The sequence below is a fragment of the Oncorhynchus mykiss genome, chromosome 25, assembly GCF_013265735.2.
Source record: "Oncorhynchus mykiss isolate Arlee chromosome 25, USDA_OmykA_1.1, whole genome shotgun sequence".
NCBI classification, from domain to species: Eukaryota; Metazoa; Chordata; class Actinopteri; order Salmoniformes; family Salmonidae; genus Oncorhynchus; species Oncorhynchus mykiss.
This window is the reverse complement of record NC_048589.1, coordinates 2,816,351-2,837,799: the sequence shown is the minus strand read 5'-3', so window position 1 is coordinate 2,837,799 and position 21,449 is coordinate 2,816,351. Positions and strand designations below refer to the sequence as shown.

The window sequence follows — 21,449 nt, the reverse complement described above, 5'->3', positions numbered from 1 at the left end:
GGTATCATGGAAGGATACTGACCTCATCCCGTCAGTAGAGGATGCCTGGTTATTCTTTAAAAGTGCTTTCCTCACCATCTTAAATAAGCATGCCGCATTCAAAAAAAATTAACTAAGAACAGATATAGCCCTTGGTTCAATCCAGACTCCAGCACAAAAAACATCCTGTGTTAGCGTCAAATAGCCTCCGCGATATGCAACTTTTCAGGGCAGTTAGGAACCAATATACACAGTCAGTTAGGACAGCAAAGGCTAGCTTTTTCAAACAGAAATTTGCATCCTGTAGCACAAATTCCAAAAAGTTTTGGGACACTGTAAAGTCCATGTAGAATAATAGCACTTCCTCCCAGCTGCCCACTGCACTGAGGCTAGGAAACACTATCACCACCGATAAATCTATGATAATAGAGAATTTCAATAAGAATTTTTCTATGGCTGGTCATGCTTTCCACCTGGCTACCCCTACCCCGGCAAAAAGCTCTGCACCCCCGCAGCAACTTGCCCAAGCGCCCCCGCTTCTCCTTCACCCAAATCCAGATAGCTGATGTTCTGAAAGAGCTGCAAAATCTGGACCCCTACAAATCAGCTGGGCCCTCTCTTTCTAAAATTATCTGCCGCAATTGTTGCTATCCCTAGCCTGTTCAACCTCTCTTTTGTATCGTCTGAGATCCCTAACGATTGGTAAGGTGCCGTGGTCATCCCCCTCATCAAAGGGGAGACACTCTAGACCCAAACTGTTACAGACCTATATCTATCCTGCCCTGCCTCTCTAAAGTCTTCGAAAGCCAAGTTAACAAACAGATCACAGACCATTTCGAATCCCACCGTAACTTCTCCGCTATGCAATCTGGTTTCCGAGCTGGTCATGGGTGCACCTCAGCCACGCTCAAGGTCCTAAACGATATCATAACTGCCATCGATAAAAGACAATACTGTGCAGCTGTATTCATCAACCTGGCCAAGGCTTTCGACTCTGTCAATCACCTCATTCTTATCGGCAGACTCAACAGCCTTGGTTTCTCAAATGACTGCCTCGCCTGGTTCACCAACTACTTCTCAGATAGAGTTCAGTGTGTCAAATCGGAGGGCCTGTTGTCCGGACCTCTGGCAGTCTCTATGGGGGTGCCACAGGGTTCAATTCTCGGACCGACTCTTTTCTCTGTATATATCAATGATGTCGCTCTTGCTGCTGGTGATTCTCTGATCCACCTCTACGCAGACGACACCATTCTGTATACATCTGGCCCTTCTTTGGACACTGTGTTAACAAACCTCCAGACAATCTTCAATGCCATACAACACTCCTTCCATGGCCCCCAACTGCTCTTAAATGCTAGTAAAACTAAATGCATGCTCTTCAACCGATCGATACCCGCCCGCCCGACTAGCATCACTAATCTGGACTAGAGGTCGACCGCATGGCCGATAACAATCGGTAATCGGCATTTTTGGACGCCATTATGGCCGATTACATTGCATTAAACGAGGAAACTGCGTGGCAGGCTGAGTGCAGCAAGGGGCCAAGGTAAGTTGCTAGCTAGCATTAAACTTATCTTATAAAAAAACATTTGACCATATTAATGACCAAAGGCTCGTATTTCTGTGTTTATTATATTATAATTAAGTCTATGATTTGATATTTGATAGAGCAGTCTGACTGAGCGGTGGTAGGCAGCAGCGGGCTCGTAAGCATTCATTCAAACTTTACTGCGTTTGCCAGCAGCTCTTAGCAATGCTTGAAGCACAGCGCTGTTTCTGACTTCAAGCCTATCAACTCCTGAGATTAGGCTGGCAATACTAAAGTGCCTATTAGAACATCCAATAGTCAAAGGTATATGAAATTCAAATGGTATAGAGAGAAATAGTCGACGCGTCGTAATTTCTATAATAACTACAACCTAAAACGTCTTAACTGGGAATATTGAAGAACTGGGAATATTGAACCACAAGCTTTCATATTTCATACACCTGCATTGCTTGCTGTTTGGGGTTTTAGGCTGGGTTTATGTACAGCACTTTGAGATATCAGCTGATGTAAGAAGGGCTATATAAATACATTTGATTTGATTCTGAGGAAGGAACTTAAACCTAAGCTGTTTTACATGGCACATATTGCACTTTTACTTTCTTCTCCAACACGGTGTTTTTGCATTATTTAAACCAAATTGAGCATGTTTAATTATTTATTTGAGACTAATAGATTTTATTTATGTATTATATTAAGTTAAAATAAAAGTGTTCATTCAGTATTGTTGTAATTGTCATTATTACAAGTAAATATATATATATATATATGTATATATATATATATATATAGATTAATCGGTATCGGCTTATAATCGGTATCAGTGTTTAAAAAAATCATAATCGGTCGACCTCAAATCTGGACGTTCAGACTTAGAATATGTGGACAACTACAAATACCTAGGTGTCTGGTTAGACTGTAAACTATCCTTCCAGACTCACGTTAAGCATCTCCCGTCCAAAATTAAATCTAGAATCGGCTATCTATTTCACAACAAAGCCTCCTTCACTCATGCGGCTAAACATACCCTCGTAAAACTGACTATCCTACCGATTCTTGACTTCGCCGATGTCATTTACAAAATAGCCTCCAACATTCTACTCAGCAAATCGGATGTAGTCTTTGACACCAAAGCCCCATATACTACCCACCACTGCGACTTGTATACTCTCGTTGGCTGGCTGGCCCTCGCTTCATATTTGTCGCCAAACCCACTGGCTCCAGGTCATCTATAAGTCTTTGCTAGGTAAAGCCCCGCCTTATCTCAACTCACTGGTAACCATAGCAGCACCCACCCGTAGCATGTGCATAGCGGCAGGTAGCCTAGTGGTGAACTAGTAACCGAAAGTTTGCAAGATTGAATCCCCGAGCTGACAAGGTAAAAAAATATGTTGTTCTGCCCTGAACAAGGCAGTTAACCCACTGTTCCTATGTCGTCATTGAAAATAAGAATTTGCTCTTAACTGACTTGTCTAGTTAAATAAAAAAATATGTTTTTTTTATCTCAGCTCACTGGTCACCATAGCAACACCTACGCGCTCCAGCAGGTATATTTCACTGGTCAAAGCCAACTCCCTCTTTGGCCACCTTTCCTTCCAGTTCTCTGCTGCAAATGACGAACAAAAATCACTGAAGCTGGAGACTTCCAGACTTCCATATCTCCCTCATTCATTTTAAGCTTCAGCTGTCAGAGCAGCCCATCTGTAAATAGCCCACTCAACTACCTCATCCCCATATTCTTAATTATTTTTGCTCTTTTGCACCCCAGTATCTCTACTTGCACATCATCATCTTCACATCTATCACTCCAGTTATAATGCAAAATTGTAATTATTTCACCACTATGGCCTATTTATTGCCTTCCCTCCCTAATCTTACTACATTTGCACCAGAGGTCGACCTCTGATTATGATTTTTCAACGCCGATACCAATACCGATTATTGGAGGACCAAAAAAGCTGATACCGATTAATCAGCCGATTTAAAAAATAAAATAAAAAATGTATTTGTAATAATGACAATTACAACAATACCGAATTAACACTTATTTTAACTTAATATAATACATCAATAAATTCAATTTAGCCTCAAGTAAATAATGAAACATGTTCAATTTGGTTTAAATAATGCAAAAACAAAGTGTTGGAGAAGAACGTAAAAGTGCAATATGTGCTATGTAAGAAAGCTAACATTTCAGTTCCTTGCTCAGAACATGAGAACATATGAAAGCTGGTGGTTCCTTTTAACATGAGTCTTCAATATTCCCAGGTAAGAAGTTTTAGGTTGTAGTTATTATAGGACTATTTCCCTCTATATCATTTGTATTTCATTCACCTTTGACTATTGGATGTTCTTATAGGCACTTTAGTATTCCCAGTGTAACAGTATAGCTTCCGTCCCTCTCCTCGCTCCTCCCTGGGCTCGAACCAGCAACACATCGACAACAGCCACCACATCAAAGCGTTACCCATGCAGAGCAAGGGAAACAACCACCCCAAGGCTCAGAGCGAGTGAAGTTTGAAACGCTATTAGTGTGCGCTAACTAGCCAGCCATTTCACTTCGGTCACACCAGCCTCATCTCGGGAGTTGATAGGTTTGAAGTCATAAACAGCGCAATGCTTGACGCACAACGAAGAGCTGCTGGCAAAACGCGCGAAAGTGCTGTTTGAATGAATGTTTACTCGCCTGCTTCTGCCTACCACCGCTCAGTCAGATACTTAGATACTTGTATGCTTGTATGCTCAGTTAGATTATATGCAACACAGGACACGGCAGACAATATTTAGTAATATCATCAACCATTAATGCTAGGTAGCAACTTACCTTGGCTTACTGCATTTGCGTAACAGGCAGTCTCCTTGTGGAGTGCAACGAGAGAGAGGCAGGTCGTTATTGCGTTGGACTAGGTAACTGAATGGTTGCAAGATTGCTGAGCTGACAATGTGAAAATCTGTCTTCCTGCCCCTGAACGAGGCAGTTAACCCACCGTTCCTAGGCCGTCATTGAAAATAGGAATGTGTTCTTAACTGACTTGCCTAGGTAAATAAAGATTAAATAAAGGTGTAAAAAAAATCGGTCGACCTCTAATTTGCACACCATGTTCATAGATGTTTCAATTGCGTTATTGACTGTACGTTTGTTTATCCCATGTGTCTGTTGTTGTTTTTGTCGCACTGCTTTGCTTAATCTTGGCCAGGTCGCAGTTGTAAATGAGAACTTGTTCTCAACTTGCCTACCTGGTTAAATAAAGGTGAAATAAATAAATTCAAAAACTCTTTGAACTTGTTTTTCCTTCCAAAGGTGCTACTACTAGTAATTGTTGAGGTGTTTGGCTTATTTCTAAATGTATATAGCTAGTTGCAGGTGGATACATTGTTGGATTATTTAATGTAGCAAAAATGGTGCAAACATTTTTTTATTTTTGATGTTACGTTCTACCTGCAACTAGCGATGGAAGTTTAGAAGACACCATTGTCTTCCAAGTTGAGAACAAAGAAAGTTTCACGATGTAAAGGTTAGTCGAAAATGTGCCTATTACGGCTATATGCAGCCTGTTAACAACGATTATGCAAGCATGATGAGAACTGTTTAATTTAAGTGTGTTCCACTGTAAAAAGAGTTGTTCATGTGAAAGAAAACAAAGAGAAAGGTTGAGAGGCAGGAAATAACCTTTTAGACTGTTGTGACATGAAAGAGAAAACAGGTTGAGAACGTTTGATAGGGAGGAGGTAAGAAGTCCAGAAAGTTGTTCAGGTGGGTAATTTGAAGACTAACTGCATCACAAATGGCACCGTATTCCCAGGCCTAAAGTGCACGACTTTTGGCCAGGGACACAGACTTGGAGTTGCCCAGCTAAAGGGTTAATGGGAGAGTATTGTCTGGCAGCTCTATTGTATTCCCTCCAATACCTCCCATTCCACTTGTCTGAGCTCACATACACACATACAAATGCAGACACACACATACACACACACGCACAAAGATGCGGACACACACACACACACACACACACACACACACACACACAAATATGCACACACCCAAGACCTTCTCACTGCTGCCCGCTGTCTCTCATCTGTTCCCTTTTTCCAAAAACACCCATGGATATATGGAACTCTCAAACCCTACCCTACACACAGGCGCATACACACACTTCCAATATCCTAGCCTGGGCCAATGTGGCTATTGGATTTTAACCATCACTGGACCAGCTTCTCTGTGACTCATTAGTCTGCATTTTCCGTTTTATTTCATTCACTCCTTCTGCCTCCACCCCTCCATCTTTGCCTCACTCACTGGCTTTTGTGAGAAACGAGGGCAGACATCTGCCGTCCGTGCCACCCTCTCCATCTCTCCGGACCACCAAGGCTGTGGCAAGCGCCCAGCCTTTGAGTGAGTGTGTGTGTGTGTGTGTGTGTGTGTGTGTCGTGTGTGTGCGCACAAGGGGAATGCTATTGTGCCCCTTAAACTAATCCCAAGCTCAATGTAATGAATTATAGTCTAACTGGCAGGTGGTACAAGGCTACCCTACAGTATGGCCTAGTTCCACAGTGTACTTCATACAATCTGAGCAATATACACTACCGTTCAAAATGAAATGTCCTTGTTTTTGAAAGAAAAGCATATTTTTTTGTCCATTAAAATAACATCAAATTGATTAGAAATACAGTGTAGATATTGTTAATGTTGTAAATGACTACATTGTGTAAAAACACTATTTTCATATTGAGATGCGTTGCACTGAAAACTGTCTCTTTTAAAATGTCAGGTTTGCTTGTGATGACGACATGCAATAGATCAGTCATTCATTCATTGCTATGATCATTGATCTCCGTTGCTATGATCATTTTCCTATCTTTCTGTTCCACCAAAGGTTTGAATATACTGGTAAAGTAACCAGGTTGTTAGGTTGCGTGCTAGCCAAAGAGGAAAACACACTGATTCATTTTAGAACGGCCCATGAAACGGTTCAGGAATGTAAAATGTGGTCCCAGTGATCCGCTTTGGGAAGATACAAATGTTGCACCGGTAATATGGTCAGATCTTTAGACCTGGTTGAGCTACAAGCAAGTCGTTTTCGCTATAGAAATAGTGCATCCATGAAGCTAACGAATCCTCACTCGCTTGTTTCTGTAGGGCACTAGGAAACAACAGCACAGCAAAGCCTTTTCATTATGACAATTATTATCTGGGAGATTTTTTCCATAGTCGCGCAGTGCTCCCAAAATAAAACTCCTGGTCGCACAGCTAAATATTTTATTGCATATGTGACCAAATTGGTCGCACTTCAGAGCTCTGTCCACACCCAAACAAGAGTTGGAATATGGCATTATCTGCCAACATAAATAAATAATTCCTCCTAACTGTTTAAAACATTTGGTGATGCTTAAAGGGTTTATCCATCCAAATATGATCATTTCCAGTTTGTTCTATAAGATTGGATGTAGGCTACAGGGAGCAGACGGCAATCCAAAATAGCTTTCATTCCTTACATATGGGTAGTCAAAAAGAGCTGTAGCTAGCATTGCTAATTTCTAGAGACCTTGGGCCAAATTAGCATTGAAAACTAGCATACAGTGCCTTGCGAAAGTATTCGGCCCCCTTGAACTTTGCGACCTTTTGCCACATGTCAGGCTTCAAACATAAAGATATAAAACTGTATTTTTTTGTGAAGAATCATCAACAAGTGGGACACAATCATGAAGTGGAACGACATTTATTGGATATTTCAAACTTTTTTAACAAATCAAAAACTGAAAAATTGGGCGTGCAAAATTATTCAGCCCCCTTAAGTTAATACTTTGTAGCGCCACCTTTTGCTGCGATTACAGTTGTAAGTCGCTTGATGTATGTCTCTATCAGTTTTGCACATCGAGAGACTGAATTTTTTTCCCATTCCTCCTTGCAAAACAGCTCGAGCTCAGTGAGGTTGGATGGAGAGCATTTGTGAACAGCAGTTTTCAGTTCTTTCCACAGATTCTCGATTGGATTCAGGTCTGGACTCTTGACTTGGCCATTCTAACACCTGGATATGTTTATTTTTGAACCATTCCATTGTAGATTTTGCTTTATGTTTTGGATCATCGTCTTGTTGGAAGACAAATCTCCGTCCCCGTCCCATTCTTCCAGAATGGTCCTGTATTTGGCTCCATCCATCTTCCCATCAATTTTAACCATCTTCCCTGTCCCTGCTGAAGAAAAGCAGGCCCAAACCATGATGCTGCCACCACCATGTTTGACAGTGGGGATAGTGTGTTCAGCTGTGTTGCTTTTACGCCAAACATAACGTTTTGCATTGTTGCCAAAAAGTTCAATTTTGGTTTCATCTGACCAGAGCACCTTCTTCCACATATTTGGTGTGTCTCCCAGGTGGCTTGTGGCAAACTTTAAACGACACTTTTTATGGATATCTTTAAGAAATGGCTTTCTTCTTGCCACTCTTCCATAAAGGCCAGATTTGTGCAATATACGACTGATTGTTGTCCTATGGACAGAGTCTCCCACCTCAGCTGTAGATCTCTGCAGTTCATCCAGAGTGATCATGGGCCTCTTGGCTGCATCTCTGATCAGTCTTCTCCTTGTATGAGCTGAAAGTTTAGAGGGACGGCCAGGTCTTGGTAGATTTGCAGTGGTCTGATACTCCTTCCATTTCAATATTATCGCTTGCACAGTGCTCCTTGGGATGTTTAAAGCTTGGGAAATCTTTTTGTATCCAAATCCGGCTTTAAACTTCTTCACAACAGTATCTCGGACCTGCCTGGTGTGTTCCTTGTTCTTCATGATGCTCTCTGCGCTTTTAACGGACCTCTGAAACTATCACAGTGCAGGTGCATTTATACGGAGACTTGATTACACACAGGTGGATTGTATTTATCATCATTAGTCATTTAGGTCAACATTGGATCGTTCAGAGATCCTCACTGAACTTCTGGAGAGAGTTTGCTGCACTGAAAGTAAAGGGGCTGAATAATTTTGCACGCCCAATTTTTCAGTTTTTGATTTGTTAAAAAAGTTTAAAATATCCAATAAATGTCGTTCCACTTCATGATTGTGTCCCACTTGTTGTTGATTCTTCACAAAAAAATACAGTTTTATATCTTTATGTTTGAAGCCTGAAATGTGGCAAAAGGTCGCAAAGTTCAAGGGGGCCGAATACTTTCGCAAGGCACTGTATAAAAGATAATCAAACAGCATAATTGTAAAACTGTCTTAATTTTGCTGGAGCCCGGGAAGAGTAGCTGCTGCCTTGACAGTGTTTTTAAATAAAATACATTATTTGTTTTCTCTGAAAATCCTCATTTTAACCTACTTAACCCCAAGATTTTCCCAGTTTTCACAATTTGTAAAGCCCTAGTTATTTTTGTTGCTTTGGGAAAGTAAATACTGAATATTTTCACTTATATAATGCAATTGGTGATTAATATATATTTGCCCCTTAGGTTTAATGTCAACCCTGTAACATGAACTGAACATGTTTTAATATCGTAAAACTAATATGGTAAAAATACATTTGAAAGAAACATTGAACATCTAATACTCAAATCATAGTGTAAAATTAGGTGAGCTGGTTCGACTCTTTTTGGTCATTTTCTTGAGATTTGTGGTGGAAAACCCTGGCTGTTACCTATAGACAGATAGGCTAGACATGTTTTAAGATAAAATACTGCTGTCAAGCTTACATTCAATTGCACACAAGCTTCCATTCCCCTTGTCACAAGGGGAGTAACATTAATGGCTGATTTATGATGTCATCATCCCTGTTACGATAAACCGTGTCACTTTTTATTTATTTTCATTTCTGAAAATGTCAGAATATTTGGTGAAATAAATAGTAATTTTGGACAAAATTACACTTCCCAAAAGGCACTCTAGCACTAACCTGTTGCATTTTCTCCAGGTCCAGACTTGGCCTCCCCAGCTCTCCCCCGTAGCTGTGCCTGTGTTTCCTATAGGGAGCCGCCGACTGGTCGAAGTGGGTCAAGATGATAGGCTTGGCAGCAGGCTGCACCCCCTGGAACTGGAGCTTAATTGGAGGCGGTGGCTTGAGGCTGCGAGGTGGGCTTGAGCTAAAGAGCACCGGGCTGGTGGAAGCGGCCAGGCAAGTCCCAGGCTCCAAGGATGCTGCAACTGGGCCACAGCCACACAGGTCCCACACCTCCTCGTCGCTGGAGGCACTGCTGGGGTGGTCACCGTGGCGATGGTGCAGCGTCCACTTCCTGCTGTCTCCAACGCCGTGGCTGATTCGCTCTAGCTCTTCTTCAGACGAGTGGCGGTCCAGAGTCGGGTCTAGAAGGAGGCGTAGGTGATGGAGGCGTGCCGGAGATAGGGGACCCTGATTGTGCTGCTGGCTGGTTGCCAGAGGGGTGAGGCCGCAGTTCCGCCGCCTCTCTGAGGGGGGTGACCAAGAGCACATGTCAAAGGTGAAGAGGCAGAGATAGCGACAAGCTTGTGTATTTCTATTCTGTGTAAACTGAAAGTTGCTTTATCTGCTAAATGACCATCTTGTACACATCCATGTAAAAACGAAGAGCATATAGAAGACTTGGGTTGGTTTGAGCAGGCGGGCCACATACCTCTGTCAATCTGTGCAAGCTCCTGGTTCTCCCCCTCGGAATCGTCGCTCTCCGCTCCCTCCCCACTGCCATGGTAGGAAATCTAGAAGGGAAAGGGTTAAAGGATAACTAATTAATTGGGAAACATATGGCTTGTCCCTCTACTTCCTACATGAGAGAGCATACAGTTAGCATCAGTACAAGACACTCTTTGGGGCTTTGCTAGGTTAGGTCGACAAGTAGCGTATTTATTATATGAAATACCCAGGTTCATATCAATGCAACTATGAAGCAACTAGGAAGCAGTATCTTTACCAAATCACCATTCCACTTACCTCACATCTCTACGGCTAGTGCAACAGCATCACTAAGCAACAGGGTGGCCCACTGATTCTCAACTAACATCCTTTTATCTAAAGACTCAAATATTGTGTTGGAGAAATTGTGCAAAAGGTCGAGATTAGGGCAACTGTTTCGCATATAACGTGCACATCATGCTAACACCCAAACTTGGCCAAATGGCTTTATTTCCTGGAAAATTCCTTACTCTCAAATTGGAATTTGGAAGAGGGATGACATTTACAAAAAGCTTAAATCTAGGTCTGGTCAATCTAGCCTCTTCAGTTCAGTGTAAACTCTTGTCAGCTCTTGGCAATTTCCAAGTCCCAGATTGCCCCTTTAAGAGCAGTTCCCTTTTGAGGGGTCTACGACAACAACAGTAGACACCCAGCAGACTGCAGCACGAAGAGTTAAGTAACGCGCCACACACACAGTAGTTACCACACTGAGGCAGAGCAGCTGCCATCTGTGCTCACACACACATGCACTCACACAATGCCTCCCCTTCCTACTGAAGCACTTCAAACAGAGCAAAGGAGAAAGAGAGTGCAAGAGAAAGGAACCAGGGCCTCAAGTCCTACTCCAGCAGGCAGCGTACACTTCTACTATAAACAACTGGGGTGCATTCAGAGTTTACTATGACATTGTAGGACACAACGTTGAACACTGCTGAATGTTTGCGACTGGTACACTGTACACTACATAGTACTCTTACTTCCCTATCAGCATCAAAATACAGGCTATACTGTATCTAGCTATGAAATATCTTTAGCCTAATCCTGATCAAATATCAAATGTTCACACCATCAATCAAACTATTTCCACTACTACCTTAGCAAAGTACAAATGGTGCAAATACGGTTATAATAAGTTAAATGGCCATTTATTATCATTTGAAGCAGTATACAGTATATAGCAGCATAGTTCTCAATCAATTCTTTACATCGACAGCCACAGTAGAGAGCACACCAACTTCACTGCCATTGCCCTTTCTATCCCCATGACATCACCCACTAGCACCACATTGTCTTGTGTGAGAGGCTGATAGTATTCTTCTCTTCCCATTTAGGATCGGTTGTAGGGTAATCGGATCCTAGGTCAATGTTAAGGGCAACTTCTACCTCAAGCAAAGGGTTAAGGGCTCAAGTCCAGGTTAAAGGTAAAAGGGTGTCAGTCTTGGAGCAAGTCAGACACTATTGTCAGAGGCAAGAGGATGAGCCAACATAACAGTGACGTTGCATGTTGACTTAACTATTTGGCCTCGCTCTGCCCCCAGGGCAGTTCAGGGAAGCTGGTATTAATCGCTTATAAGGACAGCAGGTGAAAGAGAGGGCACAAACACAATAGTCCACAAACACACATGCACACACGCATTTACATTGCACTTAAAAGGTATACAAGCACCACGCATACTGTCAAGCAACAAAATGCTTCAGTGTGTGTACGACTGGGGTAGGCTACTTATCTCTTCGCAGTCCAACTTAGTCTCCCTATCTATGTTACATACGTCCTCCCCACACTGGATAAACGGGGCATTTGTTTTACCTGAGCAACTCAAACCACAACAGGGTTCAAATAACTGGACCATGAAAACGTTTAATTTAAAATGGGGTTTTCATGACTAAGGTGTGACTGTATGGATTTGAATAGATGTTTTTCTCTCAAACCATGAGCCATGATACCTGTGTTGAGCATGTAGTATCAGAAGGTACTCTTGTGAAGGACATCAATGTTATGTGCAGTGCACAGTGAACTGTTGATGCTTGTCTGAGTATGACAGAGTTTCTTGTTAACTACTTTTATGGTTTGGGTTTGTGCAACAGTTGAGGGAACAGTGTGTAACAGTTTAGGGAACGTTGGCCGTATCCGAATACCCATACTTGCATCTTAAATAGTAGGCCGAAAATGTTTTGTTTAATCGTATGCAACATTTTGAAAATGTAGTATACTTAAATTGCCCGGGTGTCACACTAATTTCAGCTTAGACAACACCTGAAATGGGGATGGGCTACTGAAATCAACGAATAGTTGGAAACAACGCAATTACGCATTCTCCGTATGTGGAAAATATTATGTTTAATTAATAGTATGTGAATTTTCAATAATCGAGTATGGTTTAAATGCCAGGATGTTATACTTATATCGTCTCTTCATCTAGTAGAATTCAATGCACACTTTTCCATAATGCATTGGAAAAATTGGGTTGCAAGTGATAAGCCCTAATTCTCTTTAAGTAGCCAAACAACAAAACTAGGCTACTTAATTGGGAAGATGCCGAATAGCGAAGCTTCTGCGATGCCGTTCAAATGTAGGGTAAGTAGTTTTTGTTCTCCTAAGAATGATCAAGAGTATTGCATCATAAGCGACATCTTTAAAACATAAGTCTTTAAAAAAAGTTTTTACCCTAATTGGATTTCTGTTTTCTCATTGAAAAATGTTTATTGTTCTCGTCAGAGCTTTTTTGCATTTATTTATTTTTTACCCCGTTTTCATGGTATCCAATTGGTAGTTACAGTCTTGTCTCATCGCTGCGACTCCCATTCGAACTCGCTAGAAGCGAAGGTCGAGAGCCGTGCATCCTCCGAAACACAACCCAGCCAAGTCGCACTGCTTCTTGACACAATGCCCGCTTAACCCGGAAGCCAGCCACACCAATGTGTTGGAGGAAACACTGTACACTGGAGACCGTGTCAGCATGCATTGCGCCCGGCCCACCACAGGAGTCGCTAGAGCGCGACGGGACATCCCTGCCGGCCAAACCCTCGCCTAACCCGGACAACGCTGGGCCAATTGTGCGACGCCTCATGGGTCTCACGGTCACGGCCGGCTGCGACAGAGTCCATTGTCAGAGCTTTTAAACAAAATACTAAACCATCTTTTGATTTCCAAACGTGTTGGCACCAGAGACTCAGGATGTGGGTGCGTTATTGGTGGCAGGTTAATCAGGCCTATTGACTGGAACATATGGATTGTTTAAGTTTTGTAGGCAAGGCTACCTATTATTTAATTTATGGATCAAGTCTTAGCAGTCATTCTGATCTCTTTCCCAATGATCAGTGCTTTAGTTTATTATGTTGCTGTCCAGCGGTTCTGAATTTGTGACGCAACCGACTGTCCACGTTTTTCTGTGCAATACCCTTTTGATTTGAACATTTGAAAAGTTTTGGTGTATGTACTAGGCAATTTGATTTCATTTATAAACAGTACCAGTCAAAAGTTTGGAGACACCAACTCATTCAAGGGTTTTTCTTTATTTTTACTATTTTCTACATAGTAGAAGTGATGACAGCATTGCATACTATTGACATTCTCTCAACCAGCTTCACCTGGAATGCTTTTTCAAAAGTCTTCAAGGAGTTCCCACATATGACGAACACTTGTTGGCTGCTTTTCCGTCACTCTACGGTCCAACTCATCCCAAACCATCTCAATTGGGTTGAGGTCGGGTGATTGTGGAGGCCAGATCATCTGATGCAGCACTCCATCACTCTCCTTCTTGGTCAAATAGCAGCCTGGAGGTGTGTTGGGTCATTGTCCTGATGAAAAACAAATGATAGTCCCACTGAGTGCAAACCAGCTGGGAGGGCGTATCGCGGAAGAATGCTGTGGTAGCCATGCTGGTTAAGTGTGCCTTGAATTCTAAATAAATCACAGACAGTATCACCAGAAAAGCAGACCCACACCATCACACCTCCATGCTTCACGGTGGGAACCACACATGCGGAGATCATCTGTTGACAAAGACACAGTGGTTGAAACCAAAAATCTCCAATTTGGAATCATCAGACCAAAGGACAGATTTCCACAGGCCTAATGTCCATTGCTCATGTTTCTTGGCCCAAGCAAGTGTCTTCTTCTTATTGGTGTCCTTTAGTAGTGGTTTCTTTGAAGCAATTGGACCATAAAGGCCTGATTCACGCAGTCTCCTCTGAACAGTTGATGTTGAGATGTATCTGTACTTGAACTCTGTGAAGCATTTATTTGGGCCACAATTTCTGAGGCTGGTAACTCTAATGATCCTCTGCAGAGGTAACACTGGGTCTTCCTTTCCTGTTGCGTCCTCATGAGAGCCAGTTTCATAATAATATAATATGGACTTGGTATTTTACCAAATAGGGCTACATTCTGTATACCACCCCTTCCTTGACACAACACAACTGATTGGCTCAAACGCATTAAGAAGGAAAGACATTTCTAACAAGGCACACCTGTTTATTGAAATGCATTCCAGGTGAATACCTTATGAAGCTGGTTGAGATAATGCCAAGAGTGTGCAAAGCTGTCATCTAGGCAAAGTGTGGCTATTTGAAGAATCTCAAATATAAAATTTGTTTAACAATTTCTTGGTTACTACATGATTCCATGTGTTATTTCATAGTTTTGATGTCTTTGTTATTCTACAATGTAGAAAATAGTAAAAATAAAGAAAAATCCTTAGTGTACTTAGCGATCAAATCTGTAGTGAACATTACTCCTTATATGCCTATCAACTAGTACTGCCATTATGCCACACAAATGGCTCTTGCTTGCATGTTATGTTGAGCATAAGAAATGCACCAACAATCCTGATTTCCGAGGACCCTTTACCCTTGAGGTTGCATGTTAAATGTGCAACCAGAGGGGGAAAAAACCCTAGACCACATTTAATCCACACACAGAGACGCGTACAAAGTGCTCCCTCGCCTTCCCTAGCCTTCCATTTGGAAAATCTATCCTCCTGATTCCTGATTACAAACAAAAGCAGGAAGGAAATGTGACTTGGTCAATAAGAAAGTGGTCAGATCAAGTAGATGCTAAGCTACAGGACTGTTTTGCTAGCACAGACTGGAATATGTTCCGGGATTCTTCCAATGGCATTGAGGAGTACACCACATCTGTCATTGGCTACATCAATAAGTGCATCGATGACGTGGTCCCCACAGTGACTGAACGTACACACCCCAACCTGAAGCCATGAATTACAGGACAAATCCGCACTGAGCTAAAGGGTAGAGCTGCCACTTTCAAGGAGCAGGACTCTAACCCGGAAGCTTATAAGAAATCCCGCTATGCCCTCTGACAAACCATCAAACAGGCAAAGCGTCAATACAGGACTAAGATTGAATCGTACTACACCGGCTCAGACCCTCGCCGGATGTGGCAGGGCTTACAAACTATTACAGACTACAAAGGGAAGCACAGCCACGAGCTGCCCAGTGACACGAGCCCACCAGACGAGGTAAATTCATTCTATCCTCGCTTCGAGGCAAGTAACACTGAAGCATGCTTGAGAGCATCTGCTGTTCCGGACGACTGTGTGATTACGTTCTCTGTAGCTGATGTGAGTAAGACCTTAAAACAGGTCAACATTCACAAGGCCAGACGGATTACCAGGACGTGTACTCTGAGCATGCGCTGACCAACTGGCAAGTGTCTTCACTGACATGTTCAACCTCTCCCTGTCTGAGTCTGTAATACCAACATGTTTCAACCAGACCATCATAGTCCCTGTGCCCAAGAACACGAAGGTAACCTGTCTAAATGACTACCGACCTATAGGATTCACGCCTGTAGCCATGAAGTGCTTTGAAAGGCTGGTCATGGCTCACAACACCATTATCCCAGAAAACCTAGACCACTCCAATTTGCATACCGCCCCGACAGATCCACAGATGATGCAATCTCTATTACACTCAACACTGCCCTTTCACACCTGGACAAAAGGAACACCTATGTGAGAATGCTATTCATTGAATACAGCTCAGCGTTTAATACCATAGTGCCCTCAAAGCTCATCACTAAGCTAAGGACCCTGGGACTAAACACCTCCCTCTGCAACTGGATCCTGGACTTCCTAACCGGCCGCTCCCAGGTGGTAAGGGTAGGGGACAACACATCCGCCACACTGATCCTCAACACGGGGGCCCCTCAGGGGTGCGTGCTCAGTCCCTTCCTGTACTCCCTGTTCACTCATGACTGCATGGCCAGGCAAGACTCCAACACCATAATCAAGTTTTCCGATGACACAACAGATCACCAACTACGATGAGACAGCCTATAGGGAGGAGGTCAGAGACCTGGCCGTGTGGTGTCAGGACAACAACCTCTCCCTCAATGTGATCAAGACAAAGGAGATGATTGTGGACTACACGCCCCCATTCTCATCGACGGGGATGTAGTGGAGCAGGTTGAGAGCTTCAAGTTCCTTGGTGTCCACATCACCAACAAACTATCATGGTCCAAACACACTAAGACAGTTGTGAAGAGGGCACGACAGCCTATTCCCCCTCAGGAGAATTAAAAGATTAGGCATGTGTCCTCAGATCCTCAAAAGGTTCTACAGCTGCACCATCGAGAGCATCCTGACTGGTTGCATCACTGCCTGGTATGGCAACTGCTCGGCCTCCGACCGCAAGGTACTACAGAGGGTACATCACTGGCGCCAAGCTTCCCGCCATCCAGGCCTCTATACTTTGCGGTGTCAGAGGAAGGCCCTAAAAATAGACTCCAGCCACCCGAGTCATAGACTGTTCTCTCTGCTATCGCAAGGCAAGCGGTACCGGACCGCCATGTGTAGGTCCAAGAGGCTTCTAAACAGCTTCTAACACCAAGCCAGAAGACTCCTGAACAGCTAATCAAAGGGCTACCCAGACCCCTCTTTTACGCTGGTGCTACTCTCTGTTTATTATATATGTATGGTCACTTTAAGTCCACATATTACCTCAATTACCTCGACTAACCGGTGCCCCGGCACATTGACTCTGTACTGGTACCGTCTGTATATATTGCTATTGTTATTTTACTGCTCCTGTTTAAATATTAGTACATTATTATTATTTTTACTTCCCTATTTTTACTTAACATGTTTTTCTTCTCAACTTCTTAAAGCATTGTTGGTTAAGGGCTTGTAATTAGCATTTCACTGTAAGGTCTACACCTGTTGTATTCGGCGCATATGAAAAATAACATTTGAGTTGAGATAGTACCATGTTAGATATACCGTGCCTTCGGAAAGTATTCAGACCCCTTCACTTTTTTCCACATTTTGGTACATTACAGCCTTATTATAAAATGGATTAAAACAAAAGAAATATTAGCAATCTACACACAATACCCAATAATGACAAAGCAAAAACAGGTTTTTAGATTAGTTGTTTGCAAATGTATTAAAAATAAATTTAAAAAATTCAAAATCCTTATCTACTATTATCTGCTATTAAACTGAAATTGAGCTTGGGTGCATCCTGTTTCCATTTATCATCTTTGAGATGTTTCTACAACTGGATTGGAGTCCACCTGTGGTAAATTCAATTGATTGGAGATGATTTGGAAAGGCCTGTCCATATAAGGTCCCACAGTTGACATGTCAGAGCAAAAACCAAGCCATGAAGTCAAAGGAATTGTCCATAAAGCTCAGACAGGATTGTGTTGAGGCACAGATCTGGGGTACCAAAACATGCATGCAGCATCGAAGGTCCCCAAGAACACAGTGGCCTACATCATTTTAAAATGGAAGAAGTCTGGAACCACCAAGACTCTTCCTAGAGCTGGCCACCCAGCCAAACTGAGCAATTGGGGGAGAAGGGCCTTGGTAAGGTAGGTGACCAAGAACCTGATGGTCACTCAGACAGAGGTCTAGAGTTAATCTGTGGAGATGGGAGAAACCTCCAGAAGGACAACCATCTCTGCAGCACTCCACCAATCTGGCCTTTATGGTAGAGTGGCCAGACGAAAGCCACTCCTCAGTAAAAGTACACAACAGCCCGCTTGGAGTTTCCCAAAAGGCACCTAAAGACTCTCAATACTATGAGAAACAAGATTCTCTGGTCTGATGAAACCAAGATGGAACTCTTTTACATGAATGCTAAGCGTCACATCTGGAGGAAACAGCATCATGCAGCATCATGCTATGGGGATGTTTTTCAGCGGCAGGGACTGGGAGACTAGTCAGGATCGAGGCAAAGATGAATTGAGAAAAGTACAGAGAGATCTATGATGAAAACCTGCTCCAGAGTGCTCAGGACCTCAGACTGGGGTGAAGGTTCACCTTCCAACAGGAAAACGACCCTAAACACACAGCCAAGACAACGCAGGAGAGGCTTTGAGACAAGTCTCTGAATGTCCTTGAGTGGCCCAGCAAGAACCCGGACTTTGAATAATTATGTAAATGTGCTGTTTACGTGGTTTAAATATAAATGAGCAAGTATTTCTAAAAACCTCTTTTCGATTTTTATGTGGAATTGATAAGGTAAAAAAACGATTTAATCCATTTTAGGTTGTAACGGAACAAAATGTTGAAAAAGTCAAGGGGTCTGAATACTTTCCGAATGCACTGAATCTAATTATTTAGGAAGGAAACGGGTCCATTTGGGATTGGGCATAAAATCACCTAGCATTCAGCAGTTCTGAATTTGTGATGCAACCGACTGTCCACGTTTTTCTGTGCAATACCCTTTTGATTTGAACATTTGAAAAGTTTTGGTGTATGTACTAGGCAATTTGATTTAATTTATAAACAGTACCAGTGTGACATGGATTTCTCCAAACTCTATGTAAGGGGCTTTACAGTGAGAGCATGTCCACCTCTTTCCTTCCTGCTTCGTACAATTTGTTCCATGTCAGGCTGAAAGCTCACAAGCCCTGACCTCCTAGCTTTCACTCCACACCTGTCTGGTAAGGCCCGCTAAAGCCATGACCCCGGTGTTATCTCCCGTACTTAAAGCAGGTGATTGCAGGTCTAGTGAGTGATAAGGGGGTTGTTAAAAACAGCTGCTACGCCCGAGTGGCAAAGAAAGAGGAAAGAGTGGAGATTCCATGGTAAGGCCATTTGGATAAAGGGATAGTGGCAGTTTGTGTGTACACGTATGTGTGTGTGCGCCCGTGTCCAAAAGGTAAAAACCAAAAGAGCTAGATCATCTGTCACCAGCTTGGCATGATGGTATCCACCTGGCTGTGACATATTTGACATGTCCCGTGTTCATGTGCTGCATGGGAACACATGTGAGGTGAGAGGGATTGGCAGTGCCATCATGAGTGTGTGAAGACTGTTTGTGCCCTTGGGATAATTCCAAAGAGGGGTGGTCCATTTAACACACTTAAAGGGATATTTCGTTTTTTTTAGCATGTCAGACCTCATTTTCATCTTCCAGACAGTTGTTTTAGTCAGAGTTCCATTCATGAGATGTCTTAGTTGTTTGCTCGAGCCATACAGTGTATTGGTCAGACTCGCAAGCATAAAAGTGTATACCTCGAACTGTGTTTACTTCCTGTATTTCCCTTGTCTTGGAACGCATGTCTCGCATAGCCACAACTCCAAATTTCACAGAACCTGGTTCTCGAGGCTAGTGCAGTGCAAACGCGGCTTTCAAGCCGGACAGCTACGAGCCTGAAGAGGATGCATACTTTGCAGAACCATATTTATAATTTATGAGCCAGAATATACTGACGATGAGTTTTGACAGAAGCAAAGACAGCACGGGGGAAATAGCAACAGGTGATCTGGCAGACCAGCAACAGGGCCCAGTTAACTAGGGGTATAAATGTGAAAAATCTGAGATGCCAACACTTGAAGAACTACATTTGTTTGCCGAAGACACTGAGGATGTCGGTCACAGCACAACAGTTTATGTGACAGATCATTCAGATTCCCCAGCACTTATCCACCCAGGAGTAATTGAAAAAAAAAATCCATGTCAATAAGATCAGCTGAAATAAAGTTTGCATATTCAGCGGGACCAAATGGGAAGCTGTCCATAGAGTAAGCAAACGTTTGAAATTGAAGTTATCAATAGTGTATACATATCAATTTGAATATGTTATCGGTTTCCTATAATGATATATTCCCATGTTCCATAGTCAATATCATCTTGTTGCGTATCGCATTGTGATGGAATGGGCACTCACGGCAGACAAAAAGGTAACAGACAAGTAATGCCATCCTGCTTCGTTGAGGCCATCCATAGAAAGTATCCTTCCCCCTTCAAGAGGATACGTTGGATTCAAGGATTCTAAGCACGTGCACCTGCTTCTCTGAACCACTTGGTTCTCAAGAATGTCCAGTATAAAGACTGAACACGTAATGACACTAAAGTTTTATTACACAACCTGTCTATGGCTATGACCAATGTAAATACAAGCTGTTTAACTAGCCATGAGTATGTGAACAACATAAAGTGACTTGTTCTTCAACACAAACATGTTCCCAAATAAAAGACAACACTGCAAGTATGTGTTGTAGACAATCAAATTTGTAATGAAGGTTATAAAAGTAAACACACATACAACTAATCGAAAAATACACTTGACTAAGTAAATGGACATGTAAACATGTTCTACACGACTACTTTAGCAGTCCAACAACCTATGTAGCTTCTACTTTGACATCTAGGCTACACATATCCTTATCCTTGTCCTAGCTACTGACATCTATCCGTATCCTTATTCCTGTCGGAGCCAGTAAACCCCTTGTTTTCCTTATCTGTATTTCCGTATGTGTAGCCACGCACTTTGTTGACAAGTGAGAGATGACACGCCTGCTCCGGAGCGGAAACAACGCTGGCAACTTACTTTGGCTGAAGTATCTAGTCTGTTTTTTTTTCAAAAGCACAATTGCGGATGTTTGGAGAGAAAAAAACAATATCTTTCAACAGGCCCCCCCCCCAAAAAAAACATAATCGTCATTAGAATTTTATGTGGAGACGTTTTGAAGCACGTTTTTGGGTGAGACTGGCCACTACCACTATATGGGTCATGCAAGCAACTAAGCCAGCCAAAGAAATCTCAGGAATGGAACGTTGGCCAAAACAACTGTCTGGAGGATGCTTCAACACTAAAAGTAGAAAATAAGGTCCATGGTGTTTTTAGTCTTTTGTGTCCAACAATGAAAATGATGTAAAAATAAATAAATAGTCACCACCCCCTTTCAAAATGTTCACCTTGTTGCCTGAAATAAAAAACGGATTCAAATCAGACTTTTTCCGGCTATATTTACACACAGTAAACACACAATATCCAAGTAAAATAAAAAAATATGTAACTCCGAAAATGAATTACA

At 42.5% G+C, this 21,449-nt stretch overlaps 1 protein-coding gene across 2 annotated transcripts in view; it reads right to left on the bottom strand.

The window, feature by feature from the left end:
- si:dkey-16j16.4 overlaps nucleotides 1–21,449 on the bottom strand; it is a 64,277-nt gene that overhangs the window by 33,924 nt on the left and 8,904 nt on the right. For both annotated transcript variants that reach the window (XR_002470716.2, XM_021584331.2), the window contains exons 2-3: nucleotides 10,100–10,181; nucleotides 9,406–9,914 (exon numbers count right to left, since the gene is read on the bottom strand). Coding sequence is in view for 1 of the 2 variants with exons in the window: in XM_021584331.2 (XP_021440006.1) it covers nucleotides 9,406–9,914; nucleotides 10,100–10,181 (591 nt within the window). In the remaining variant the exon portion in view is untranslated. The remainder of the gene's footprint in view (nucleotides 1–9,405; nucleotides 9,915–10,099; nucleotides 10,182–21,449) is intronic.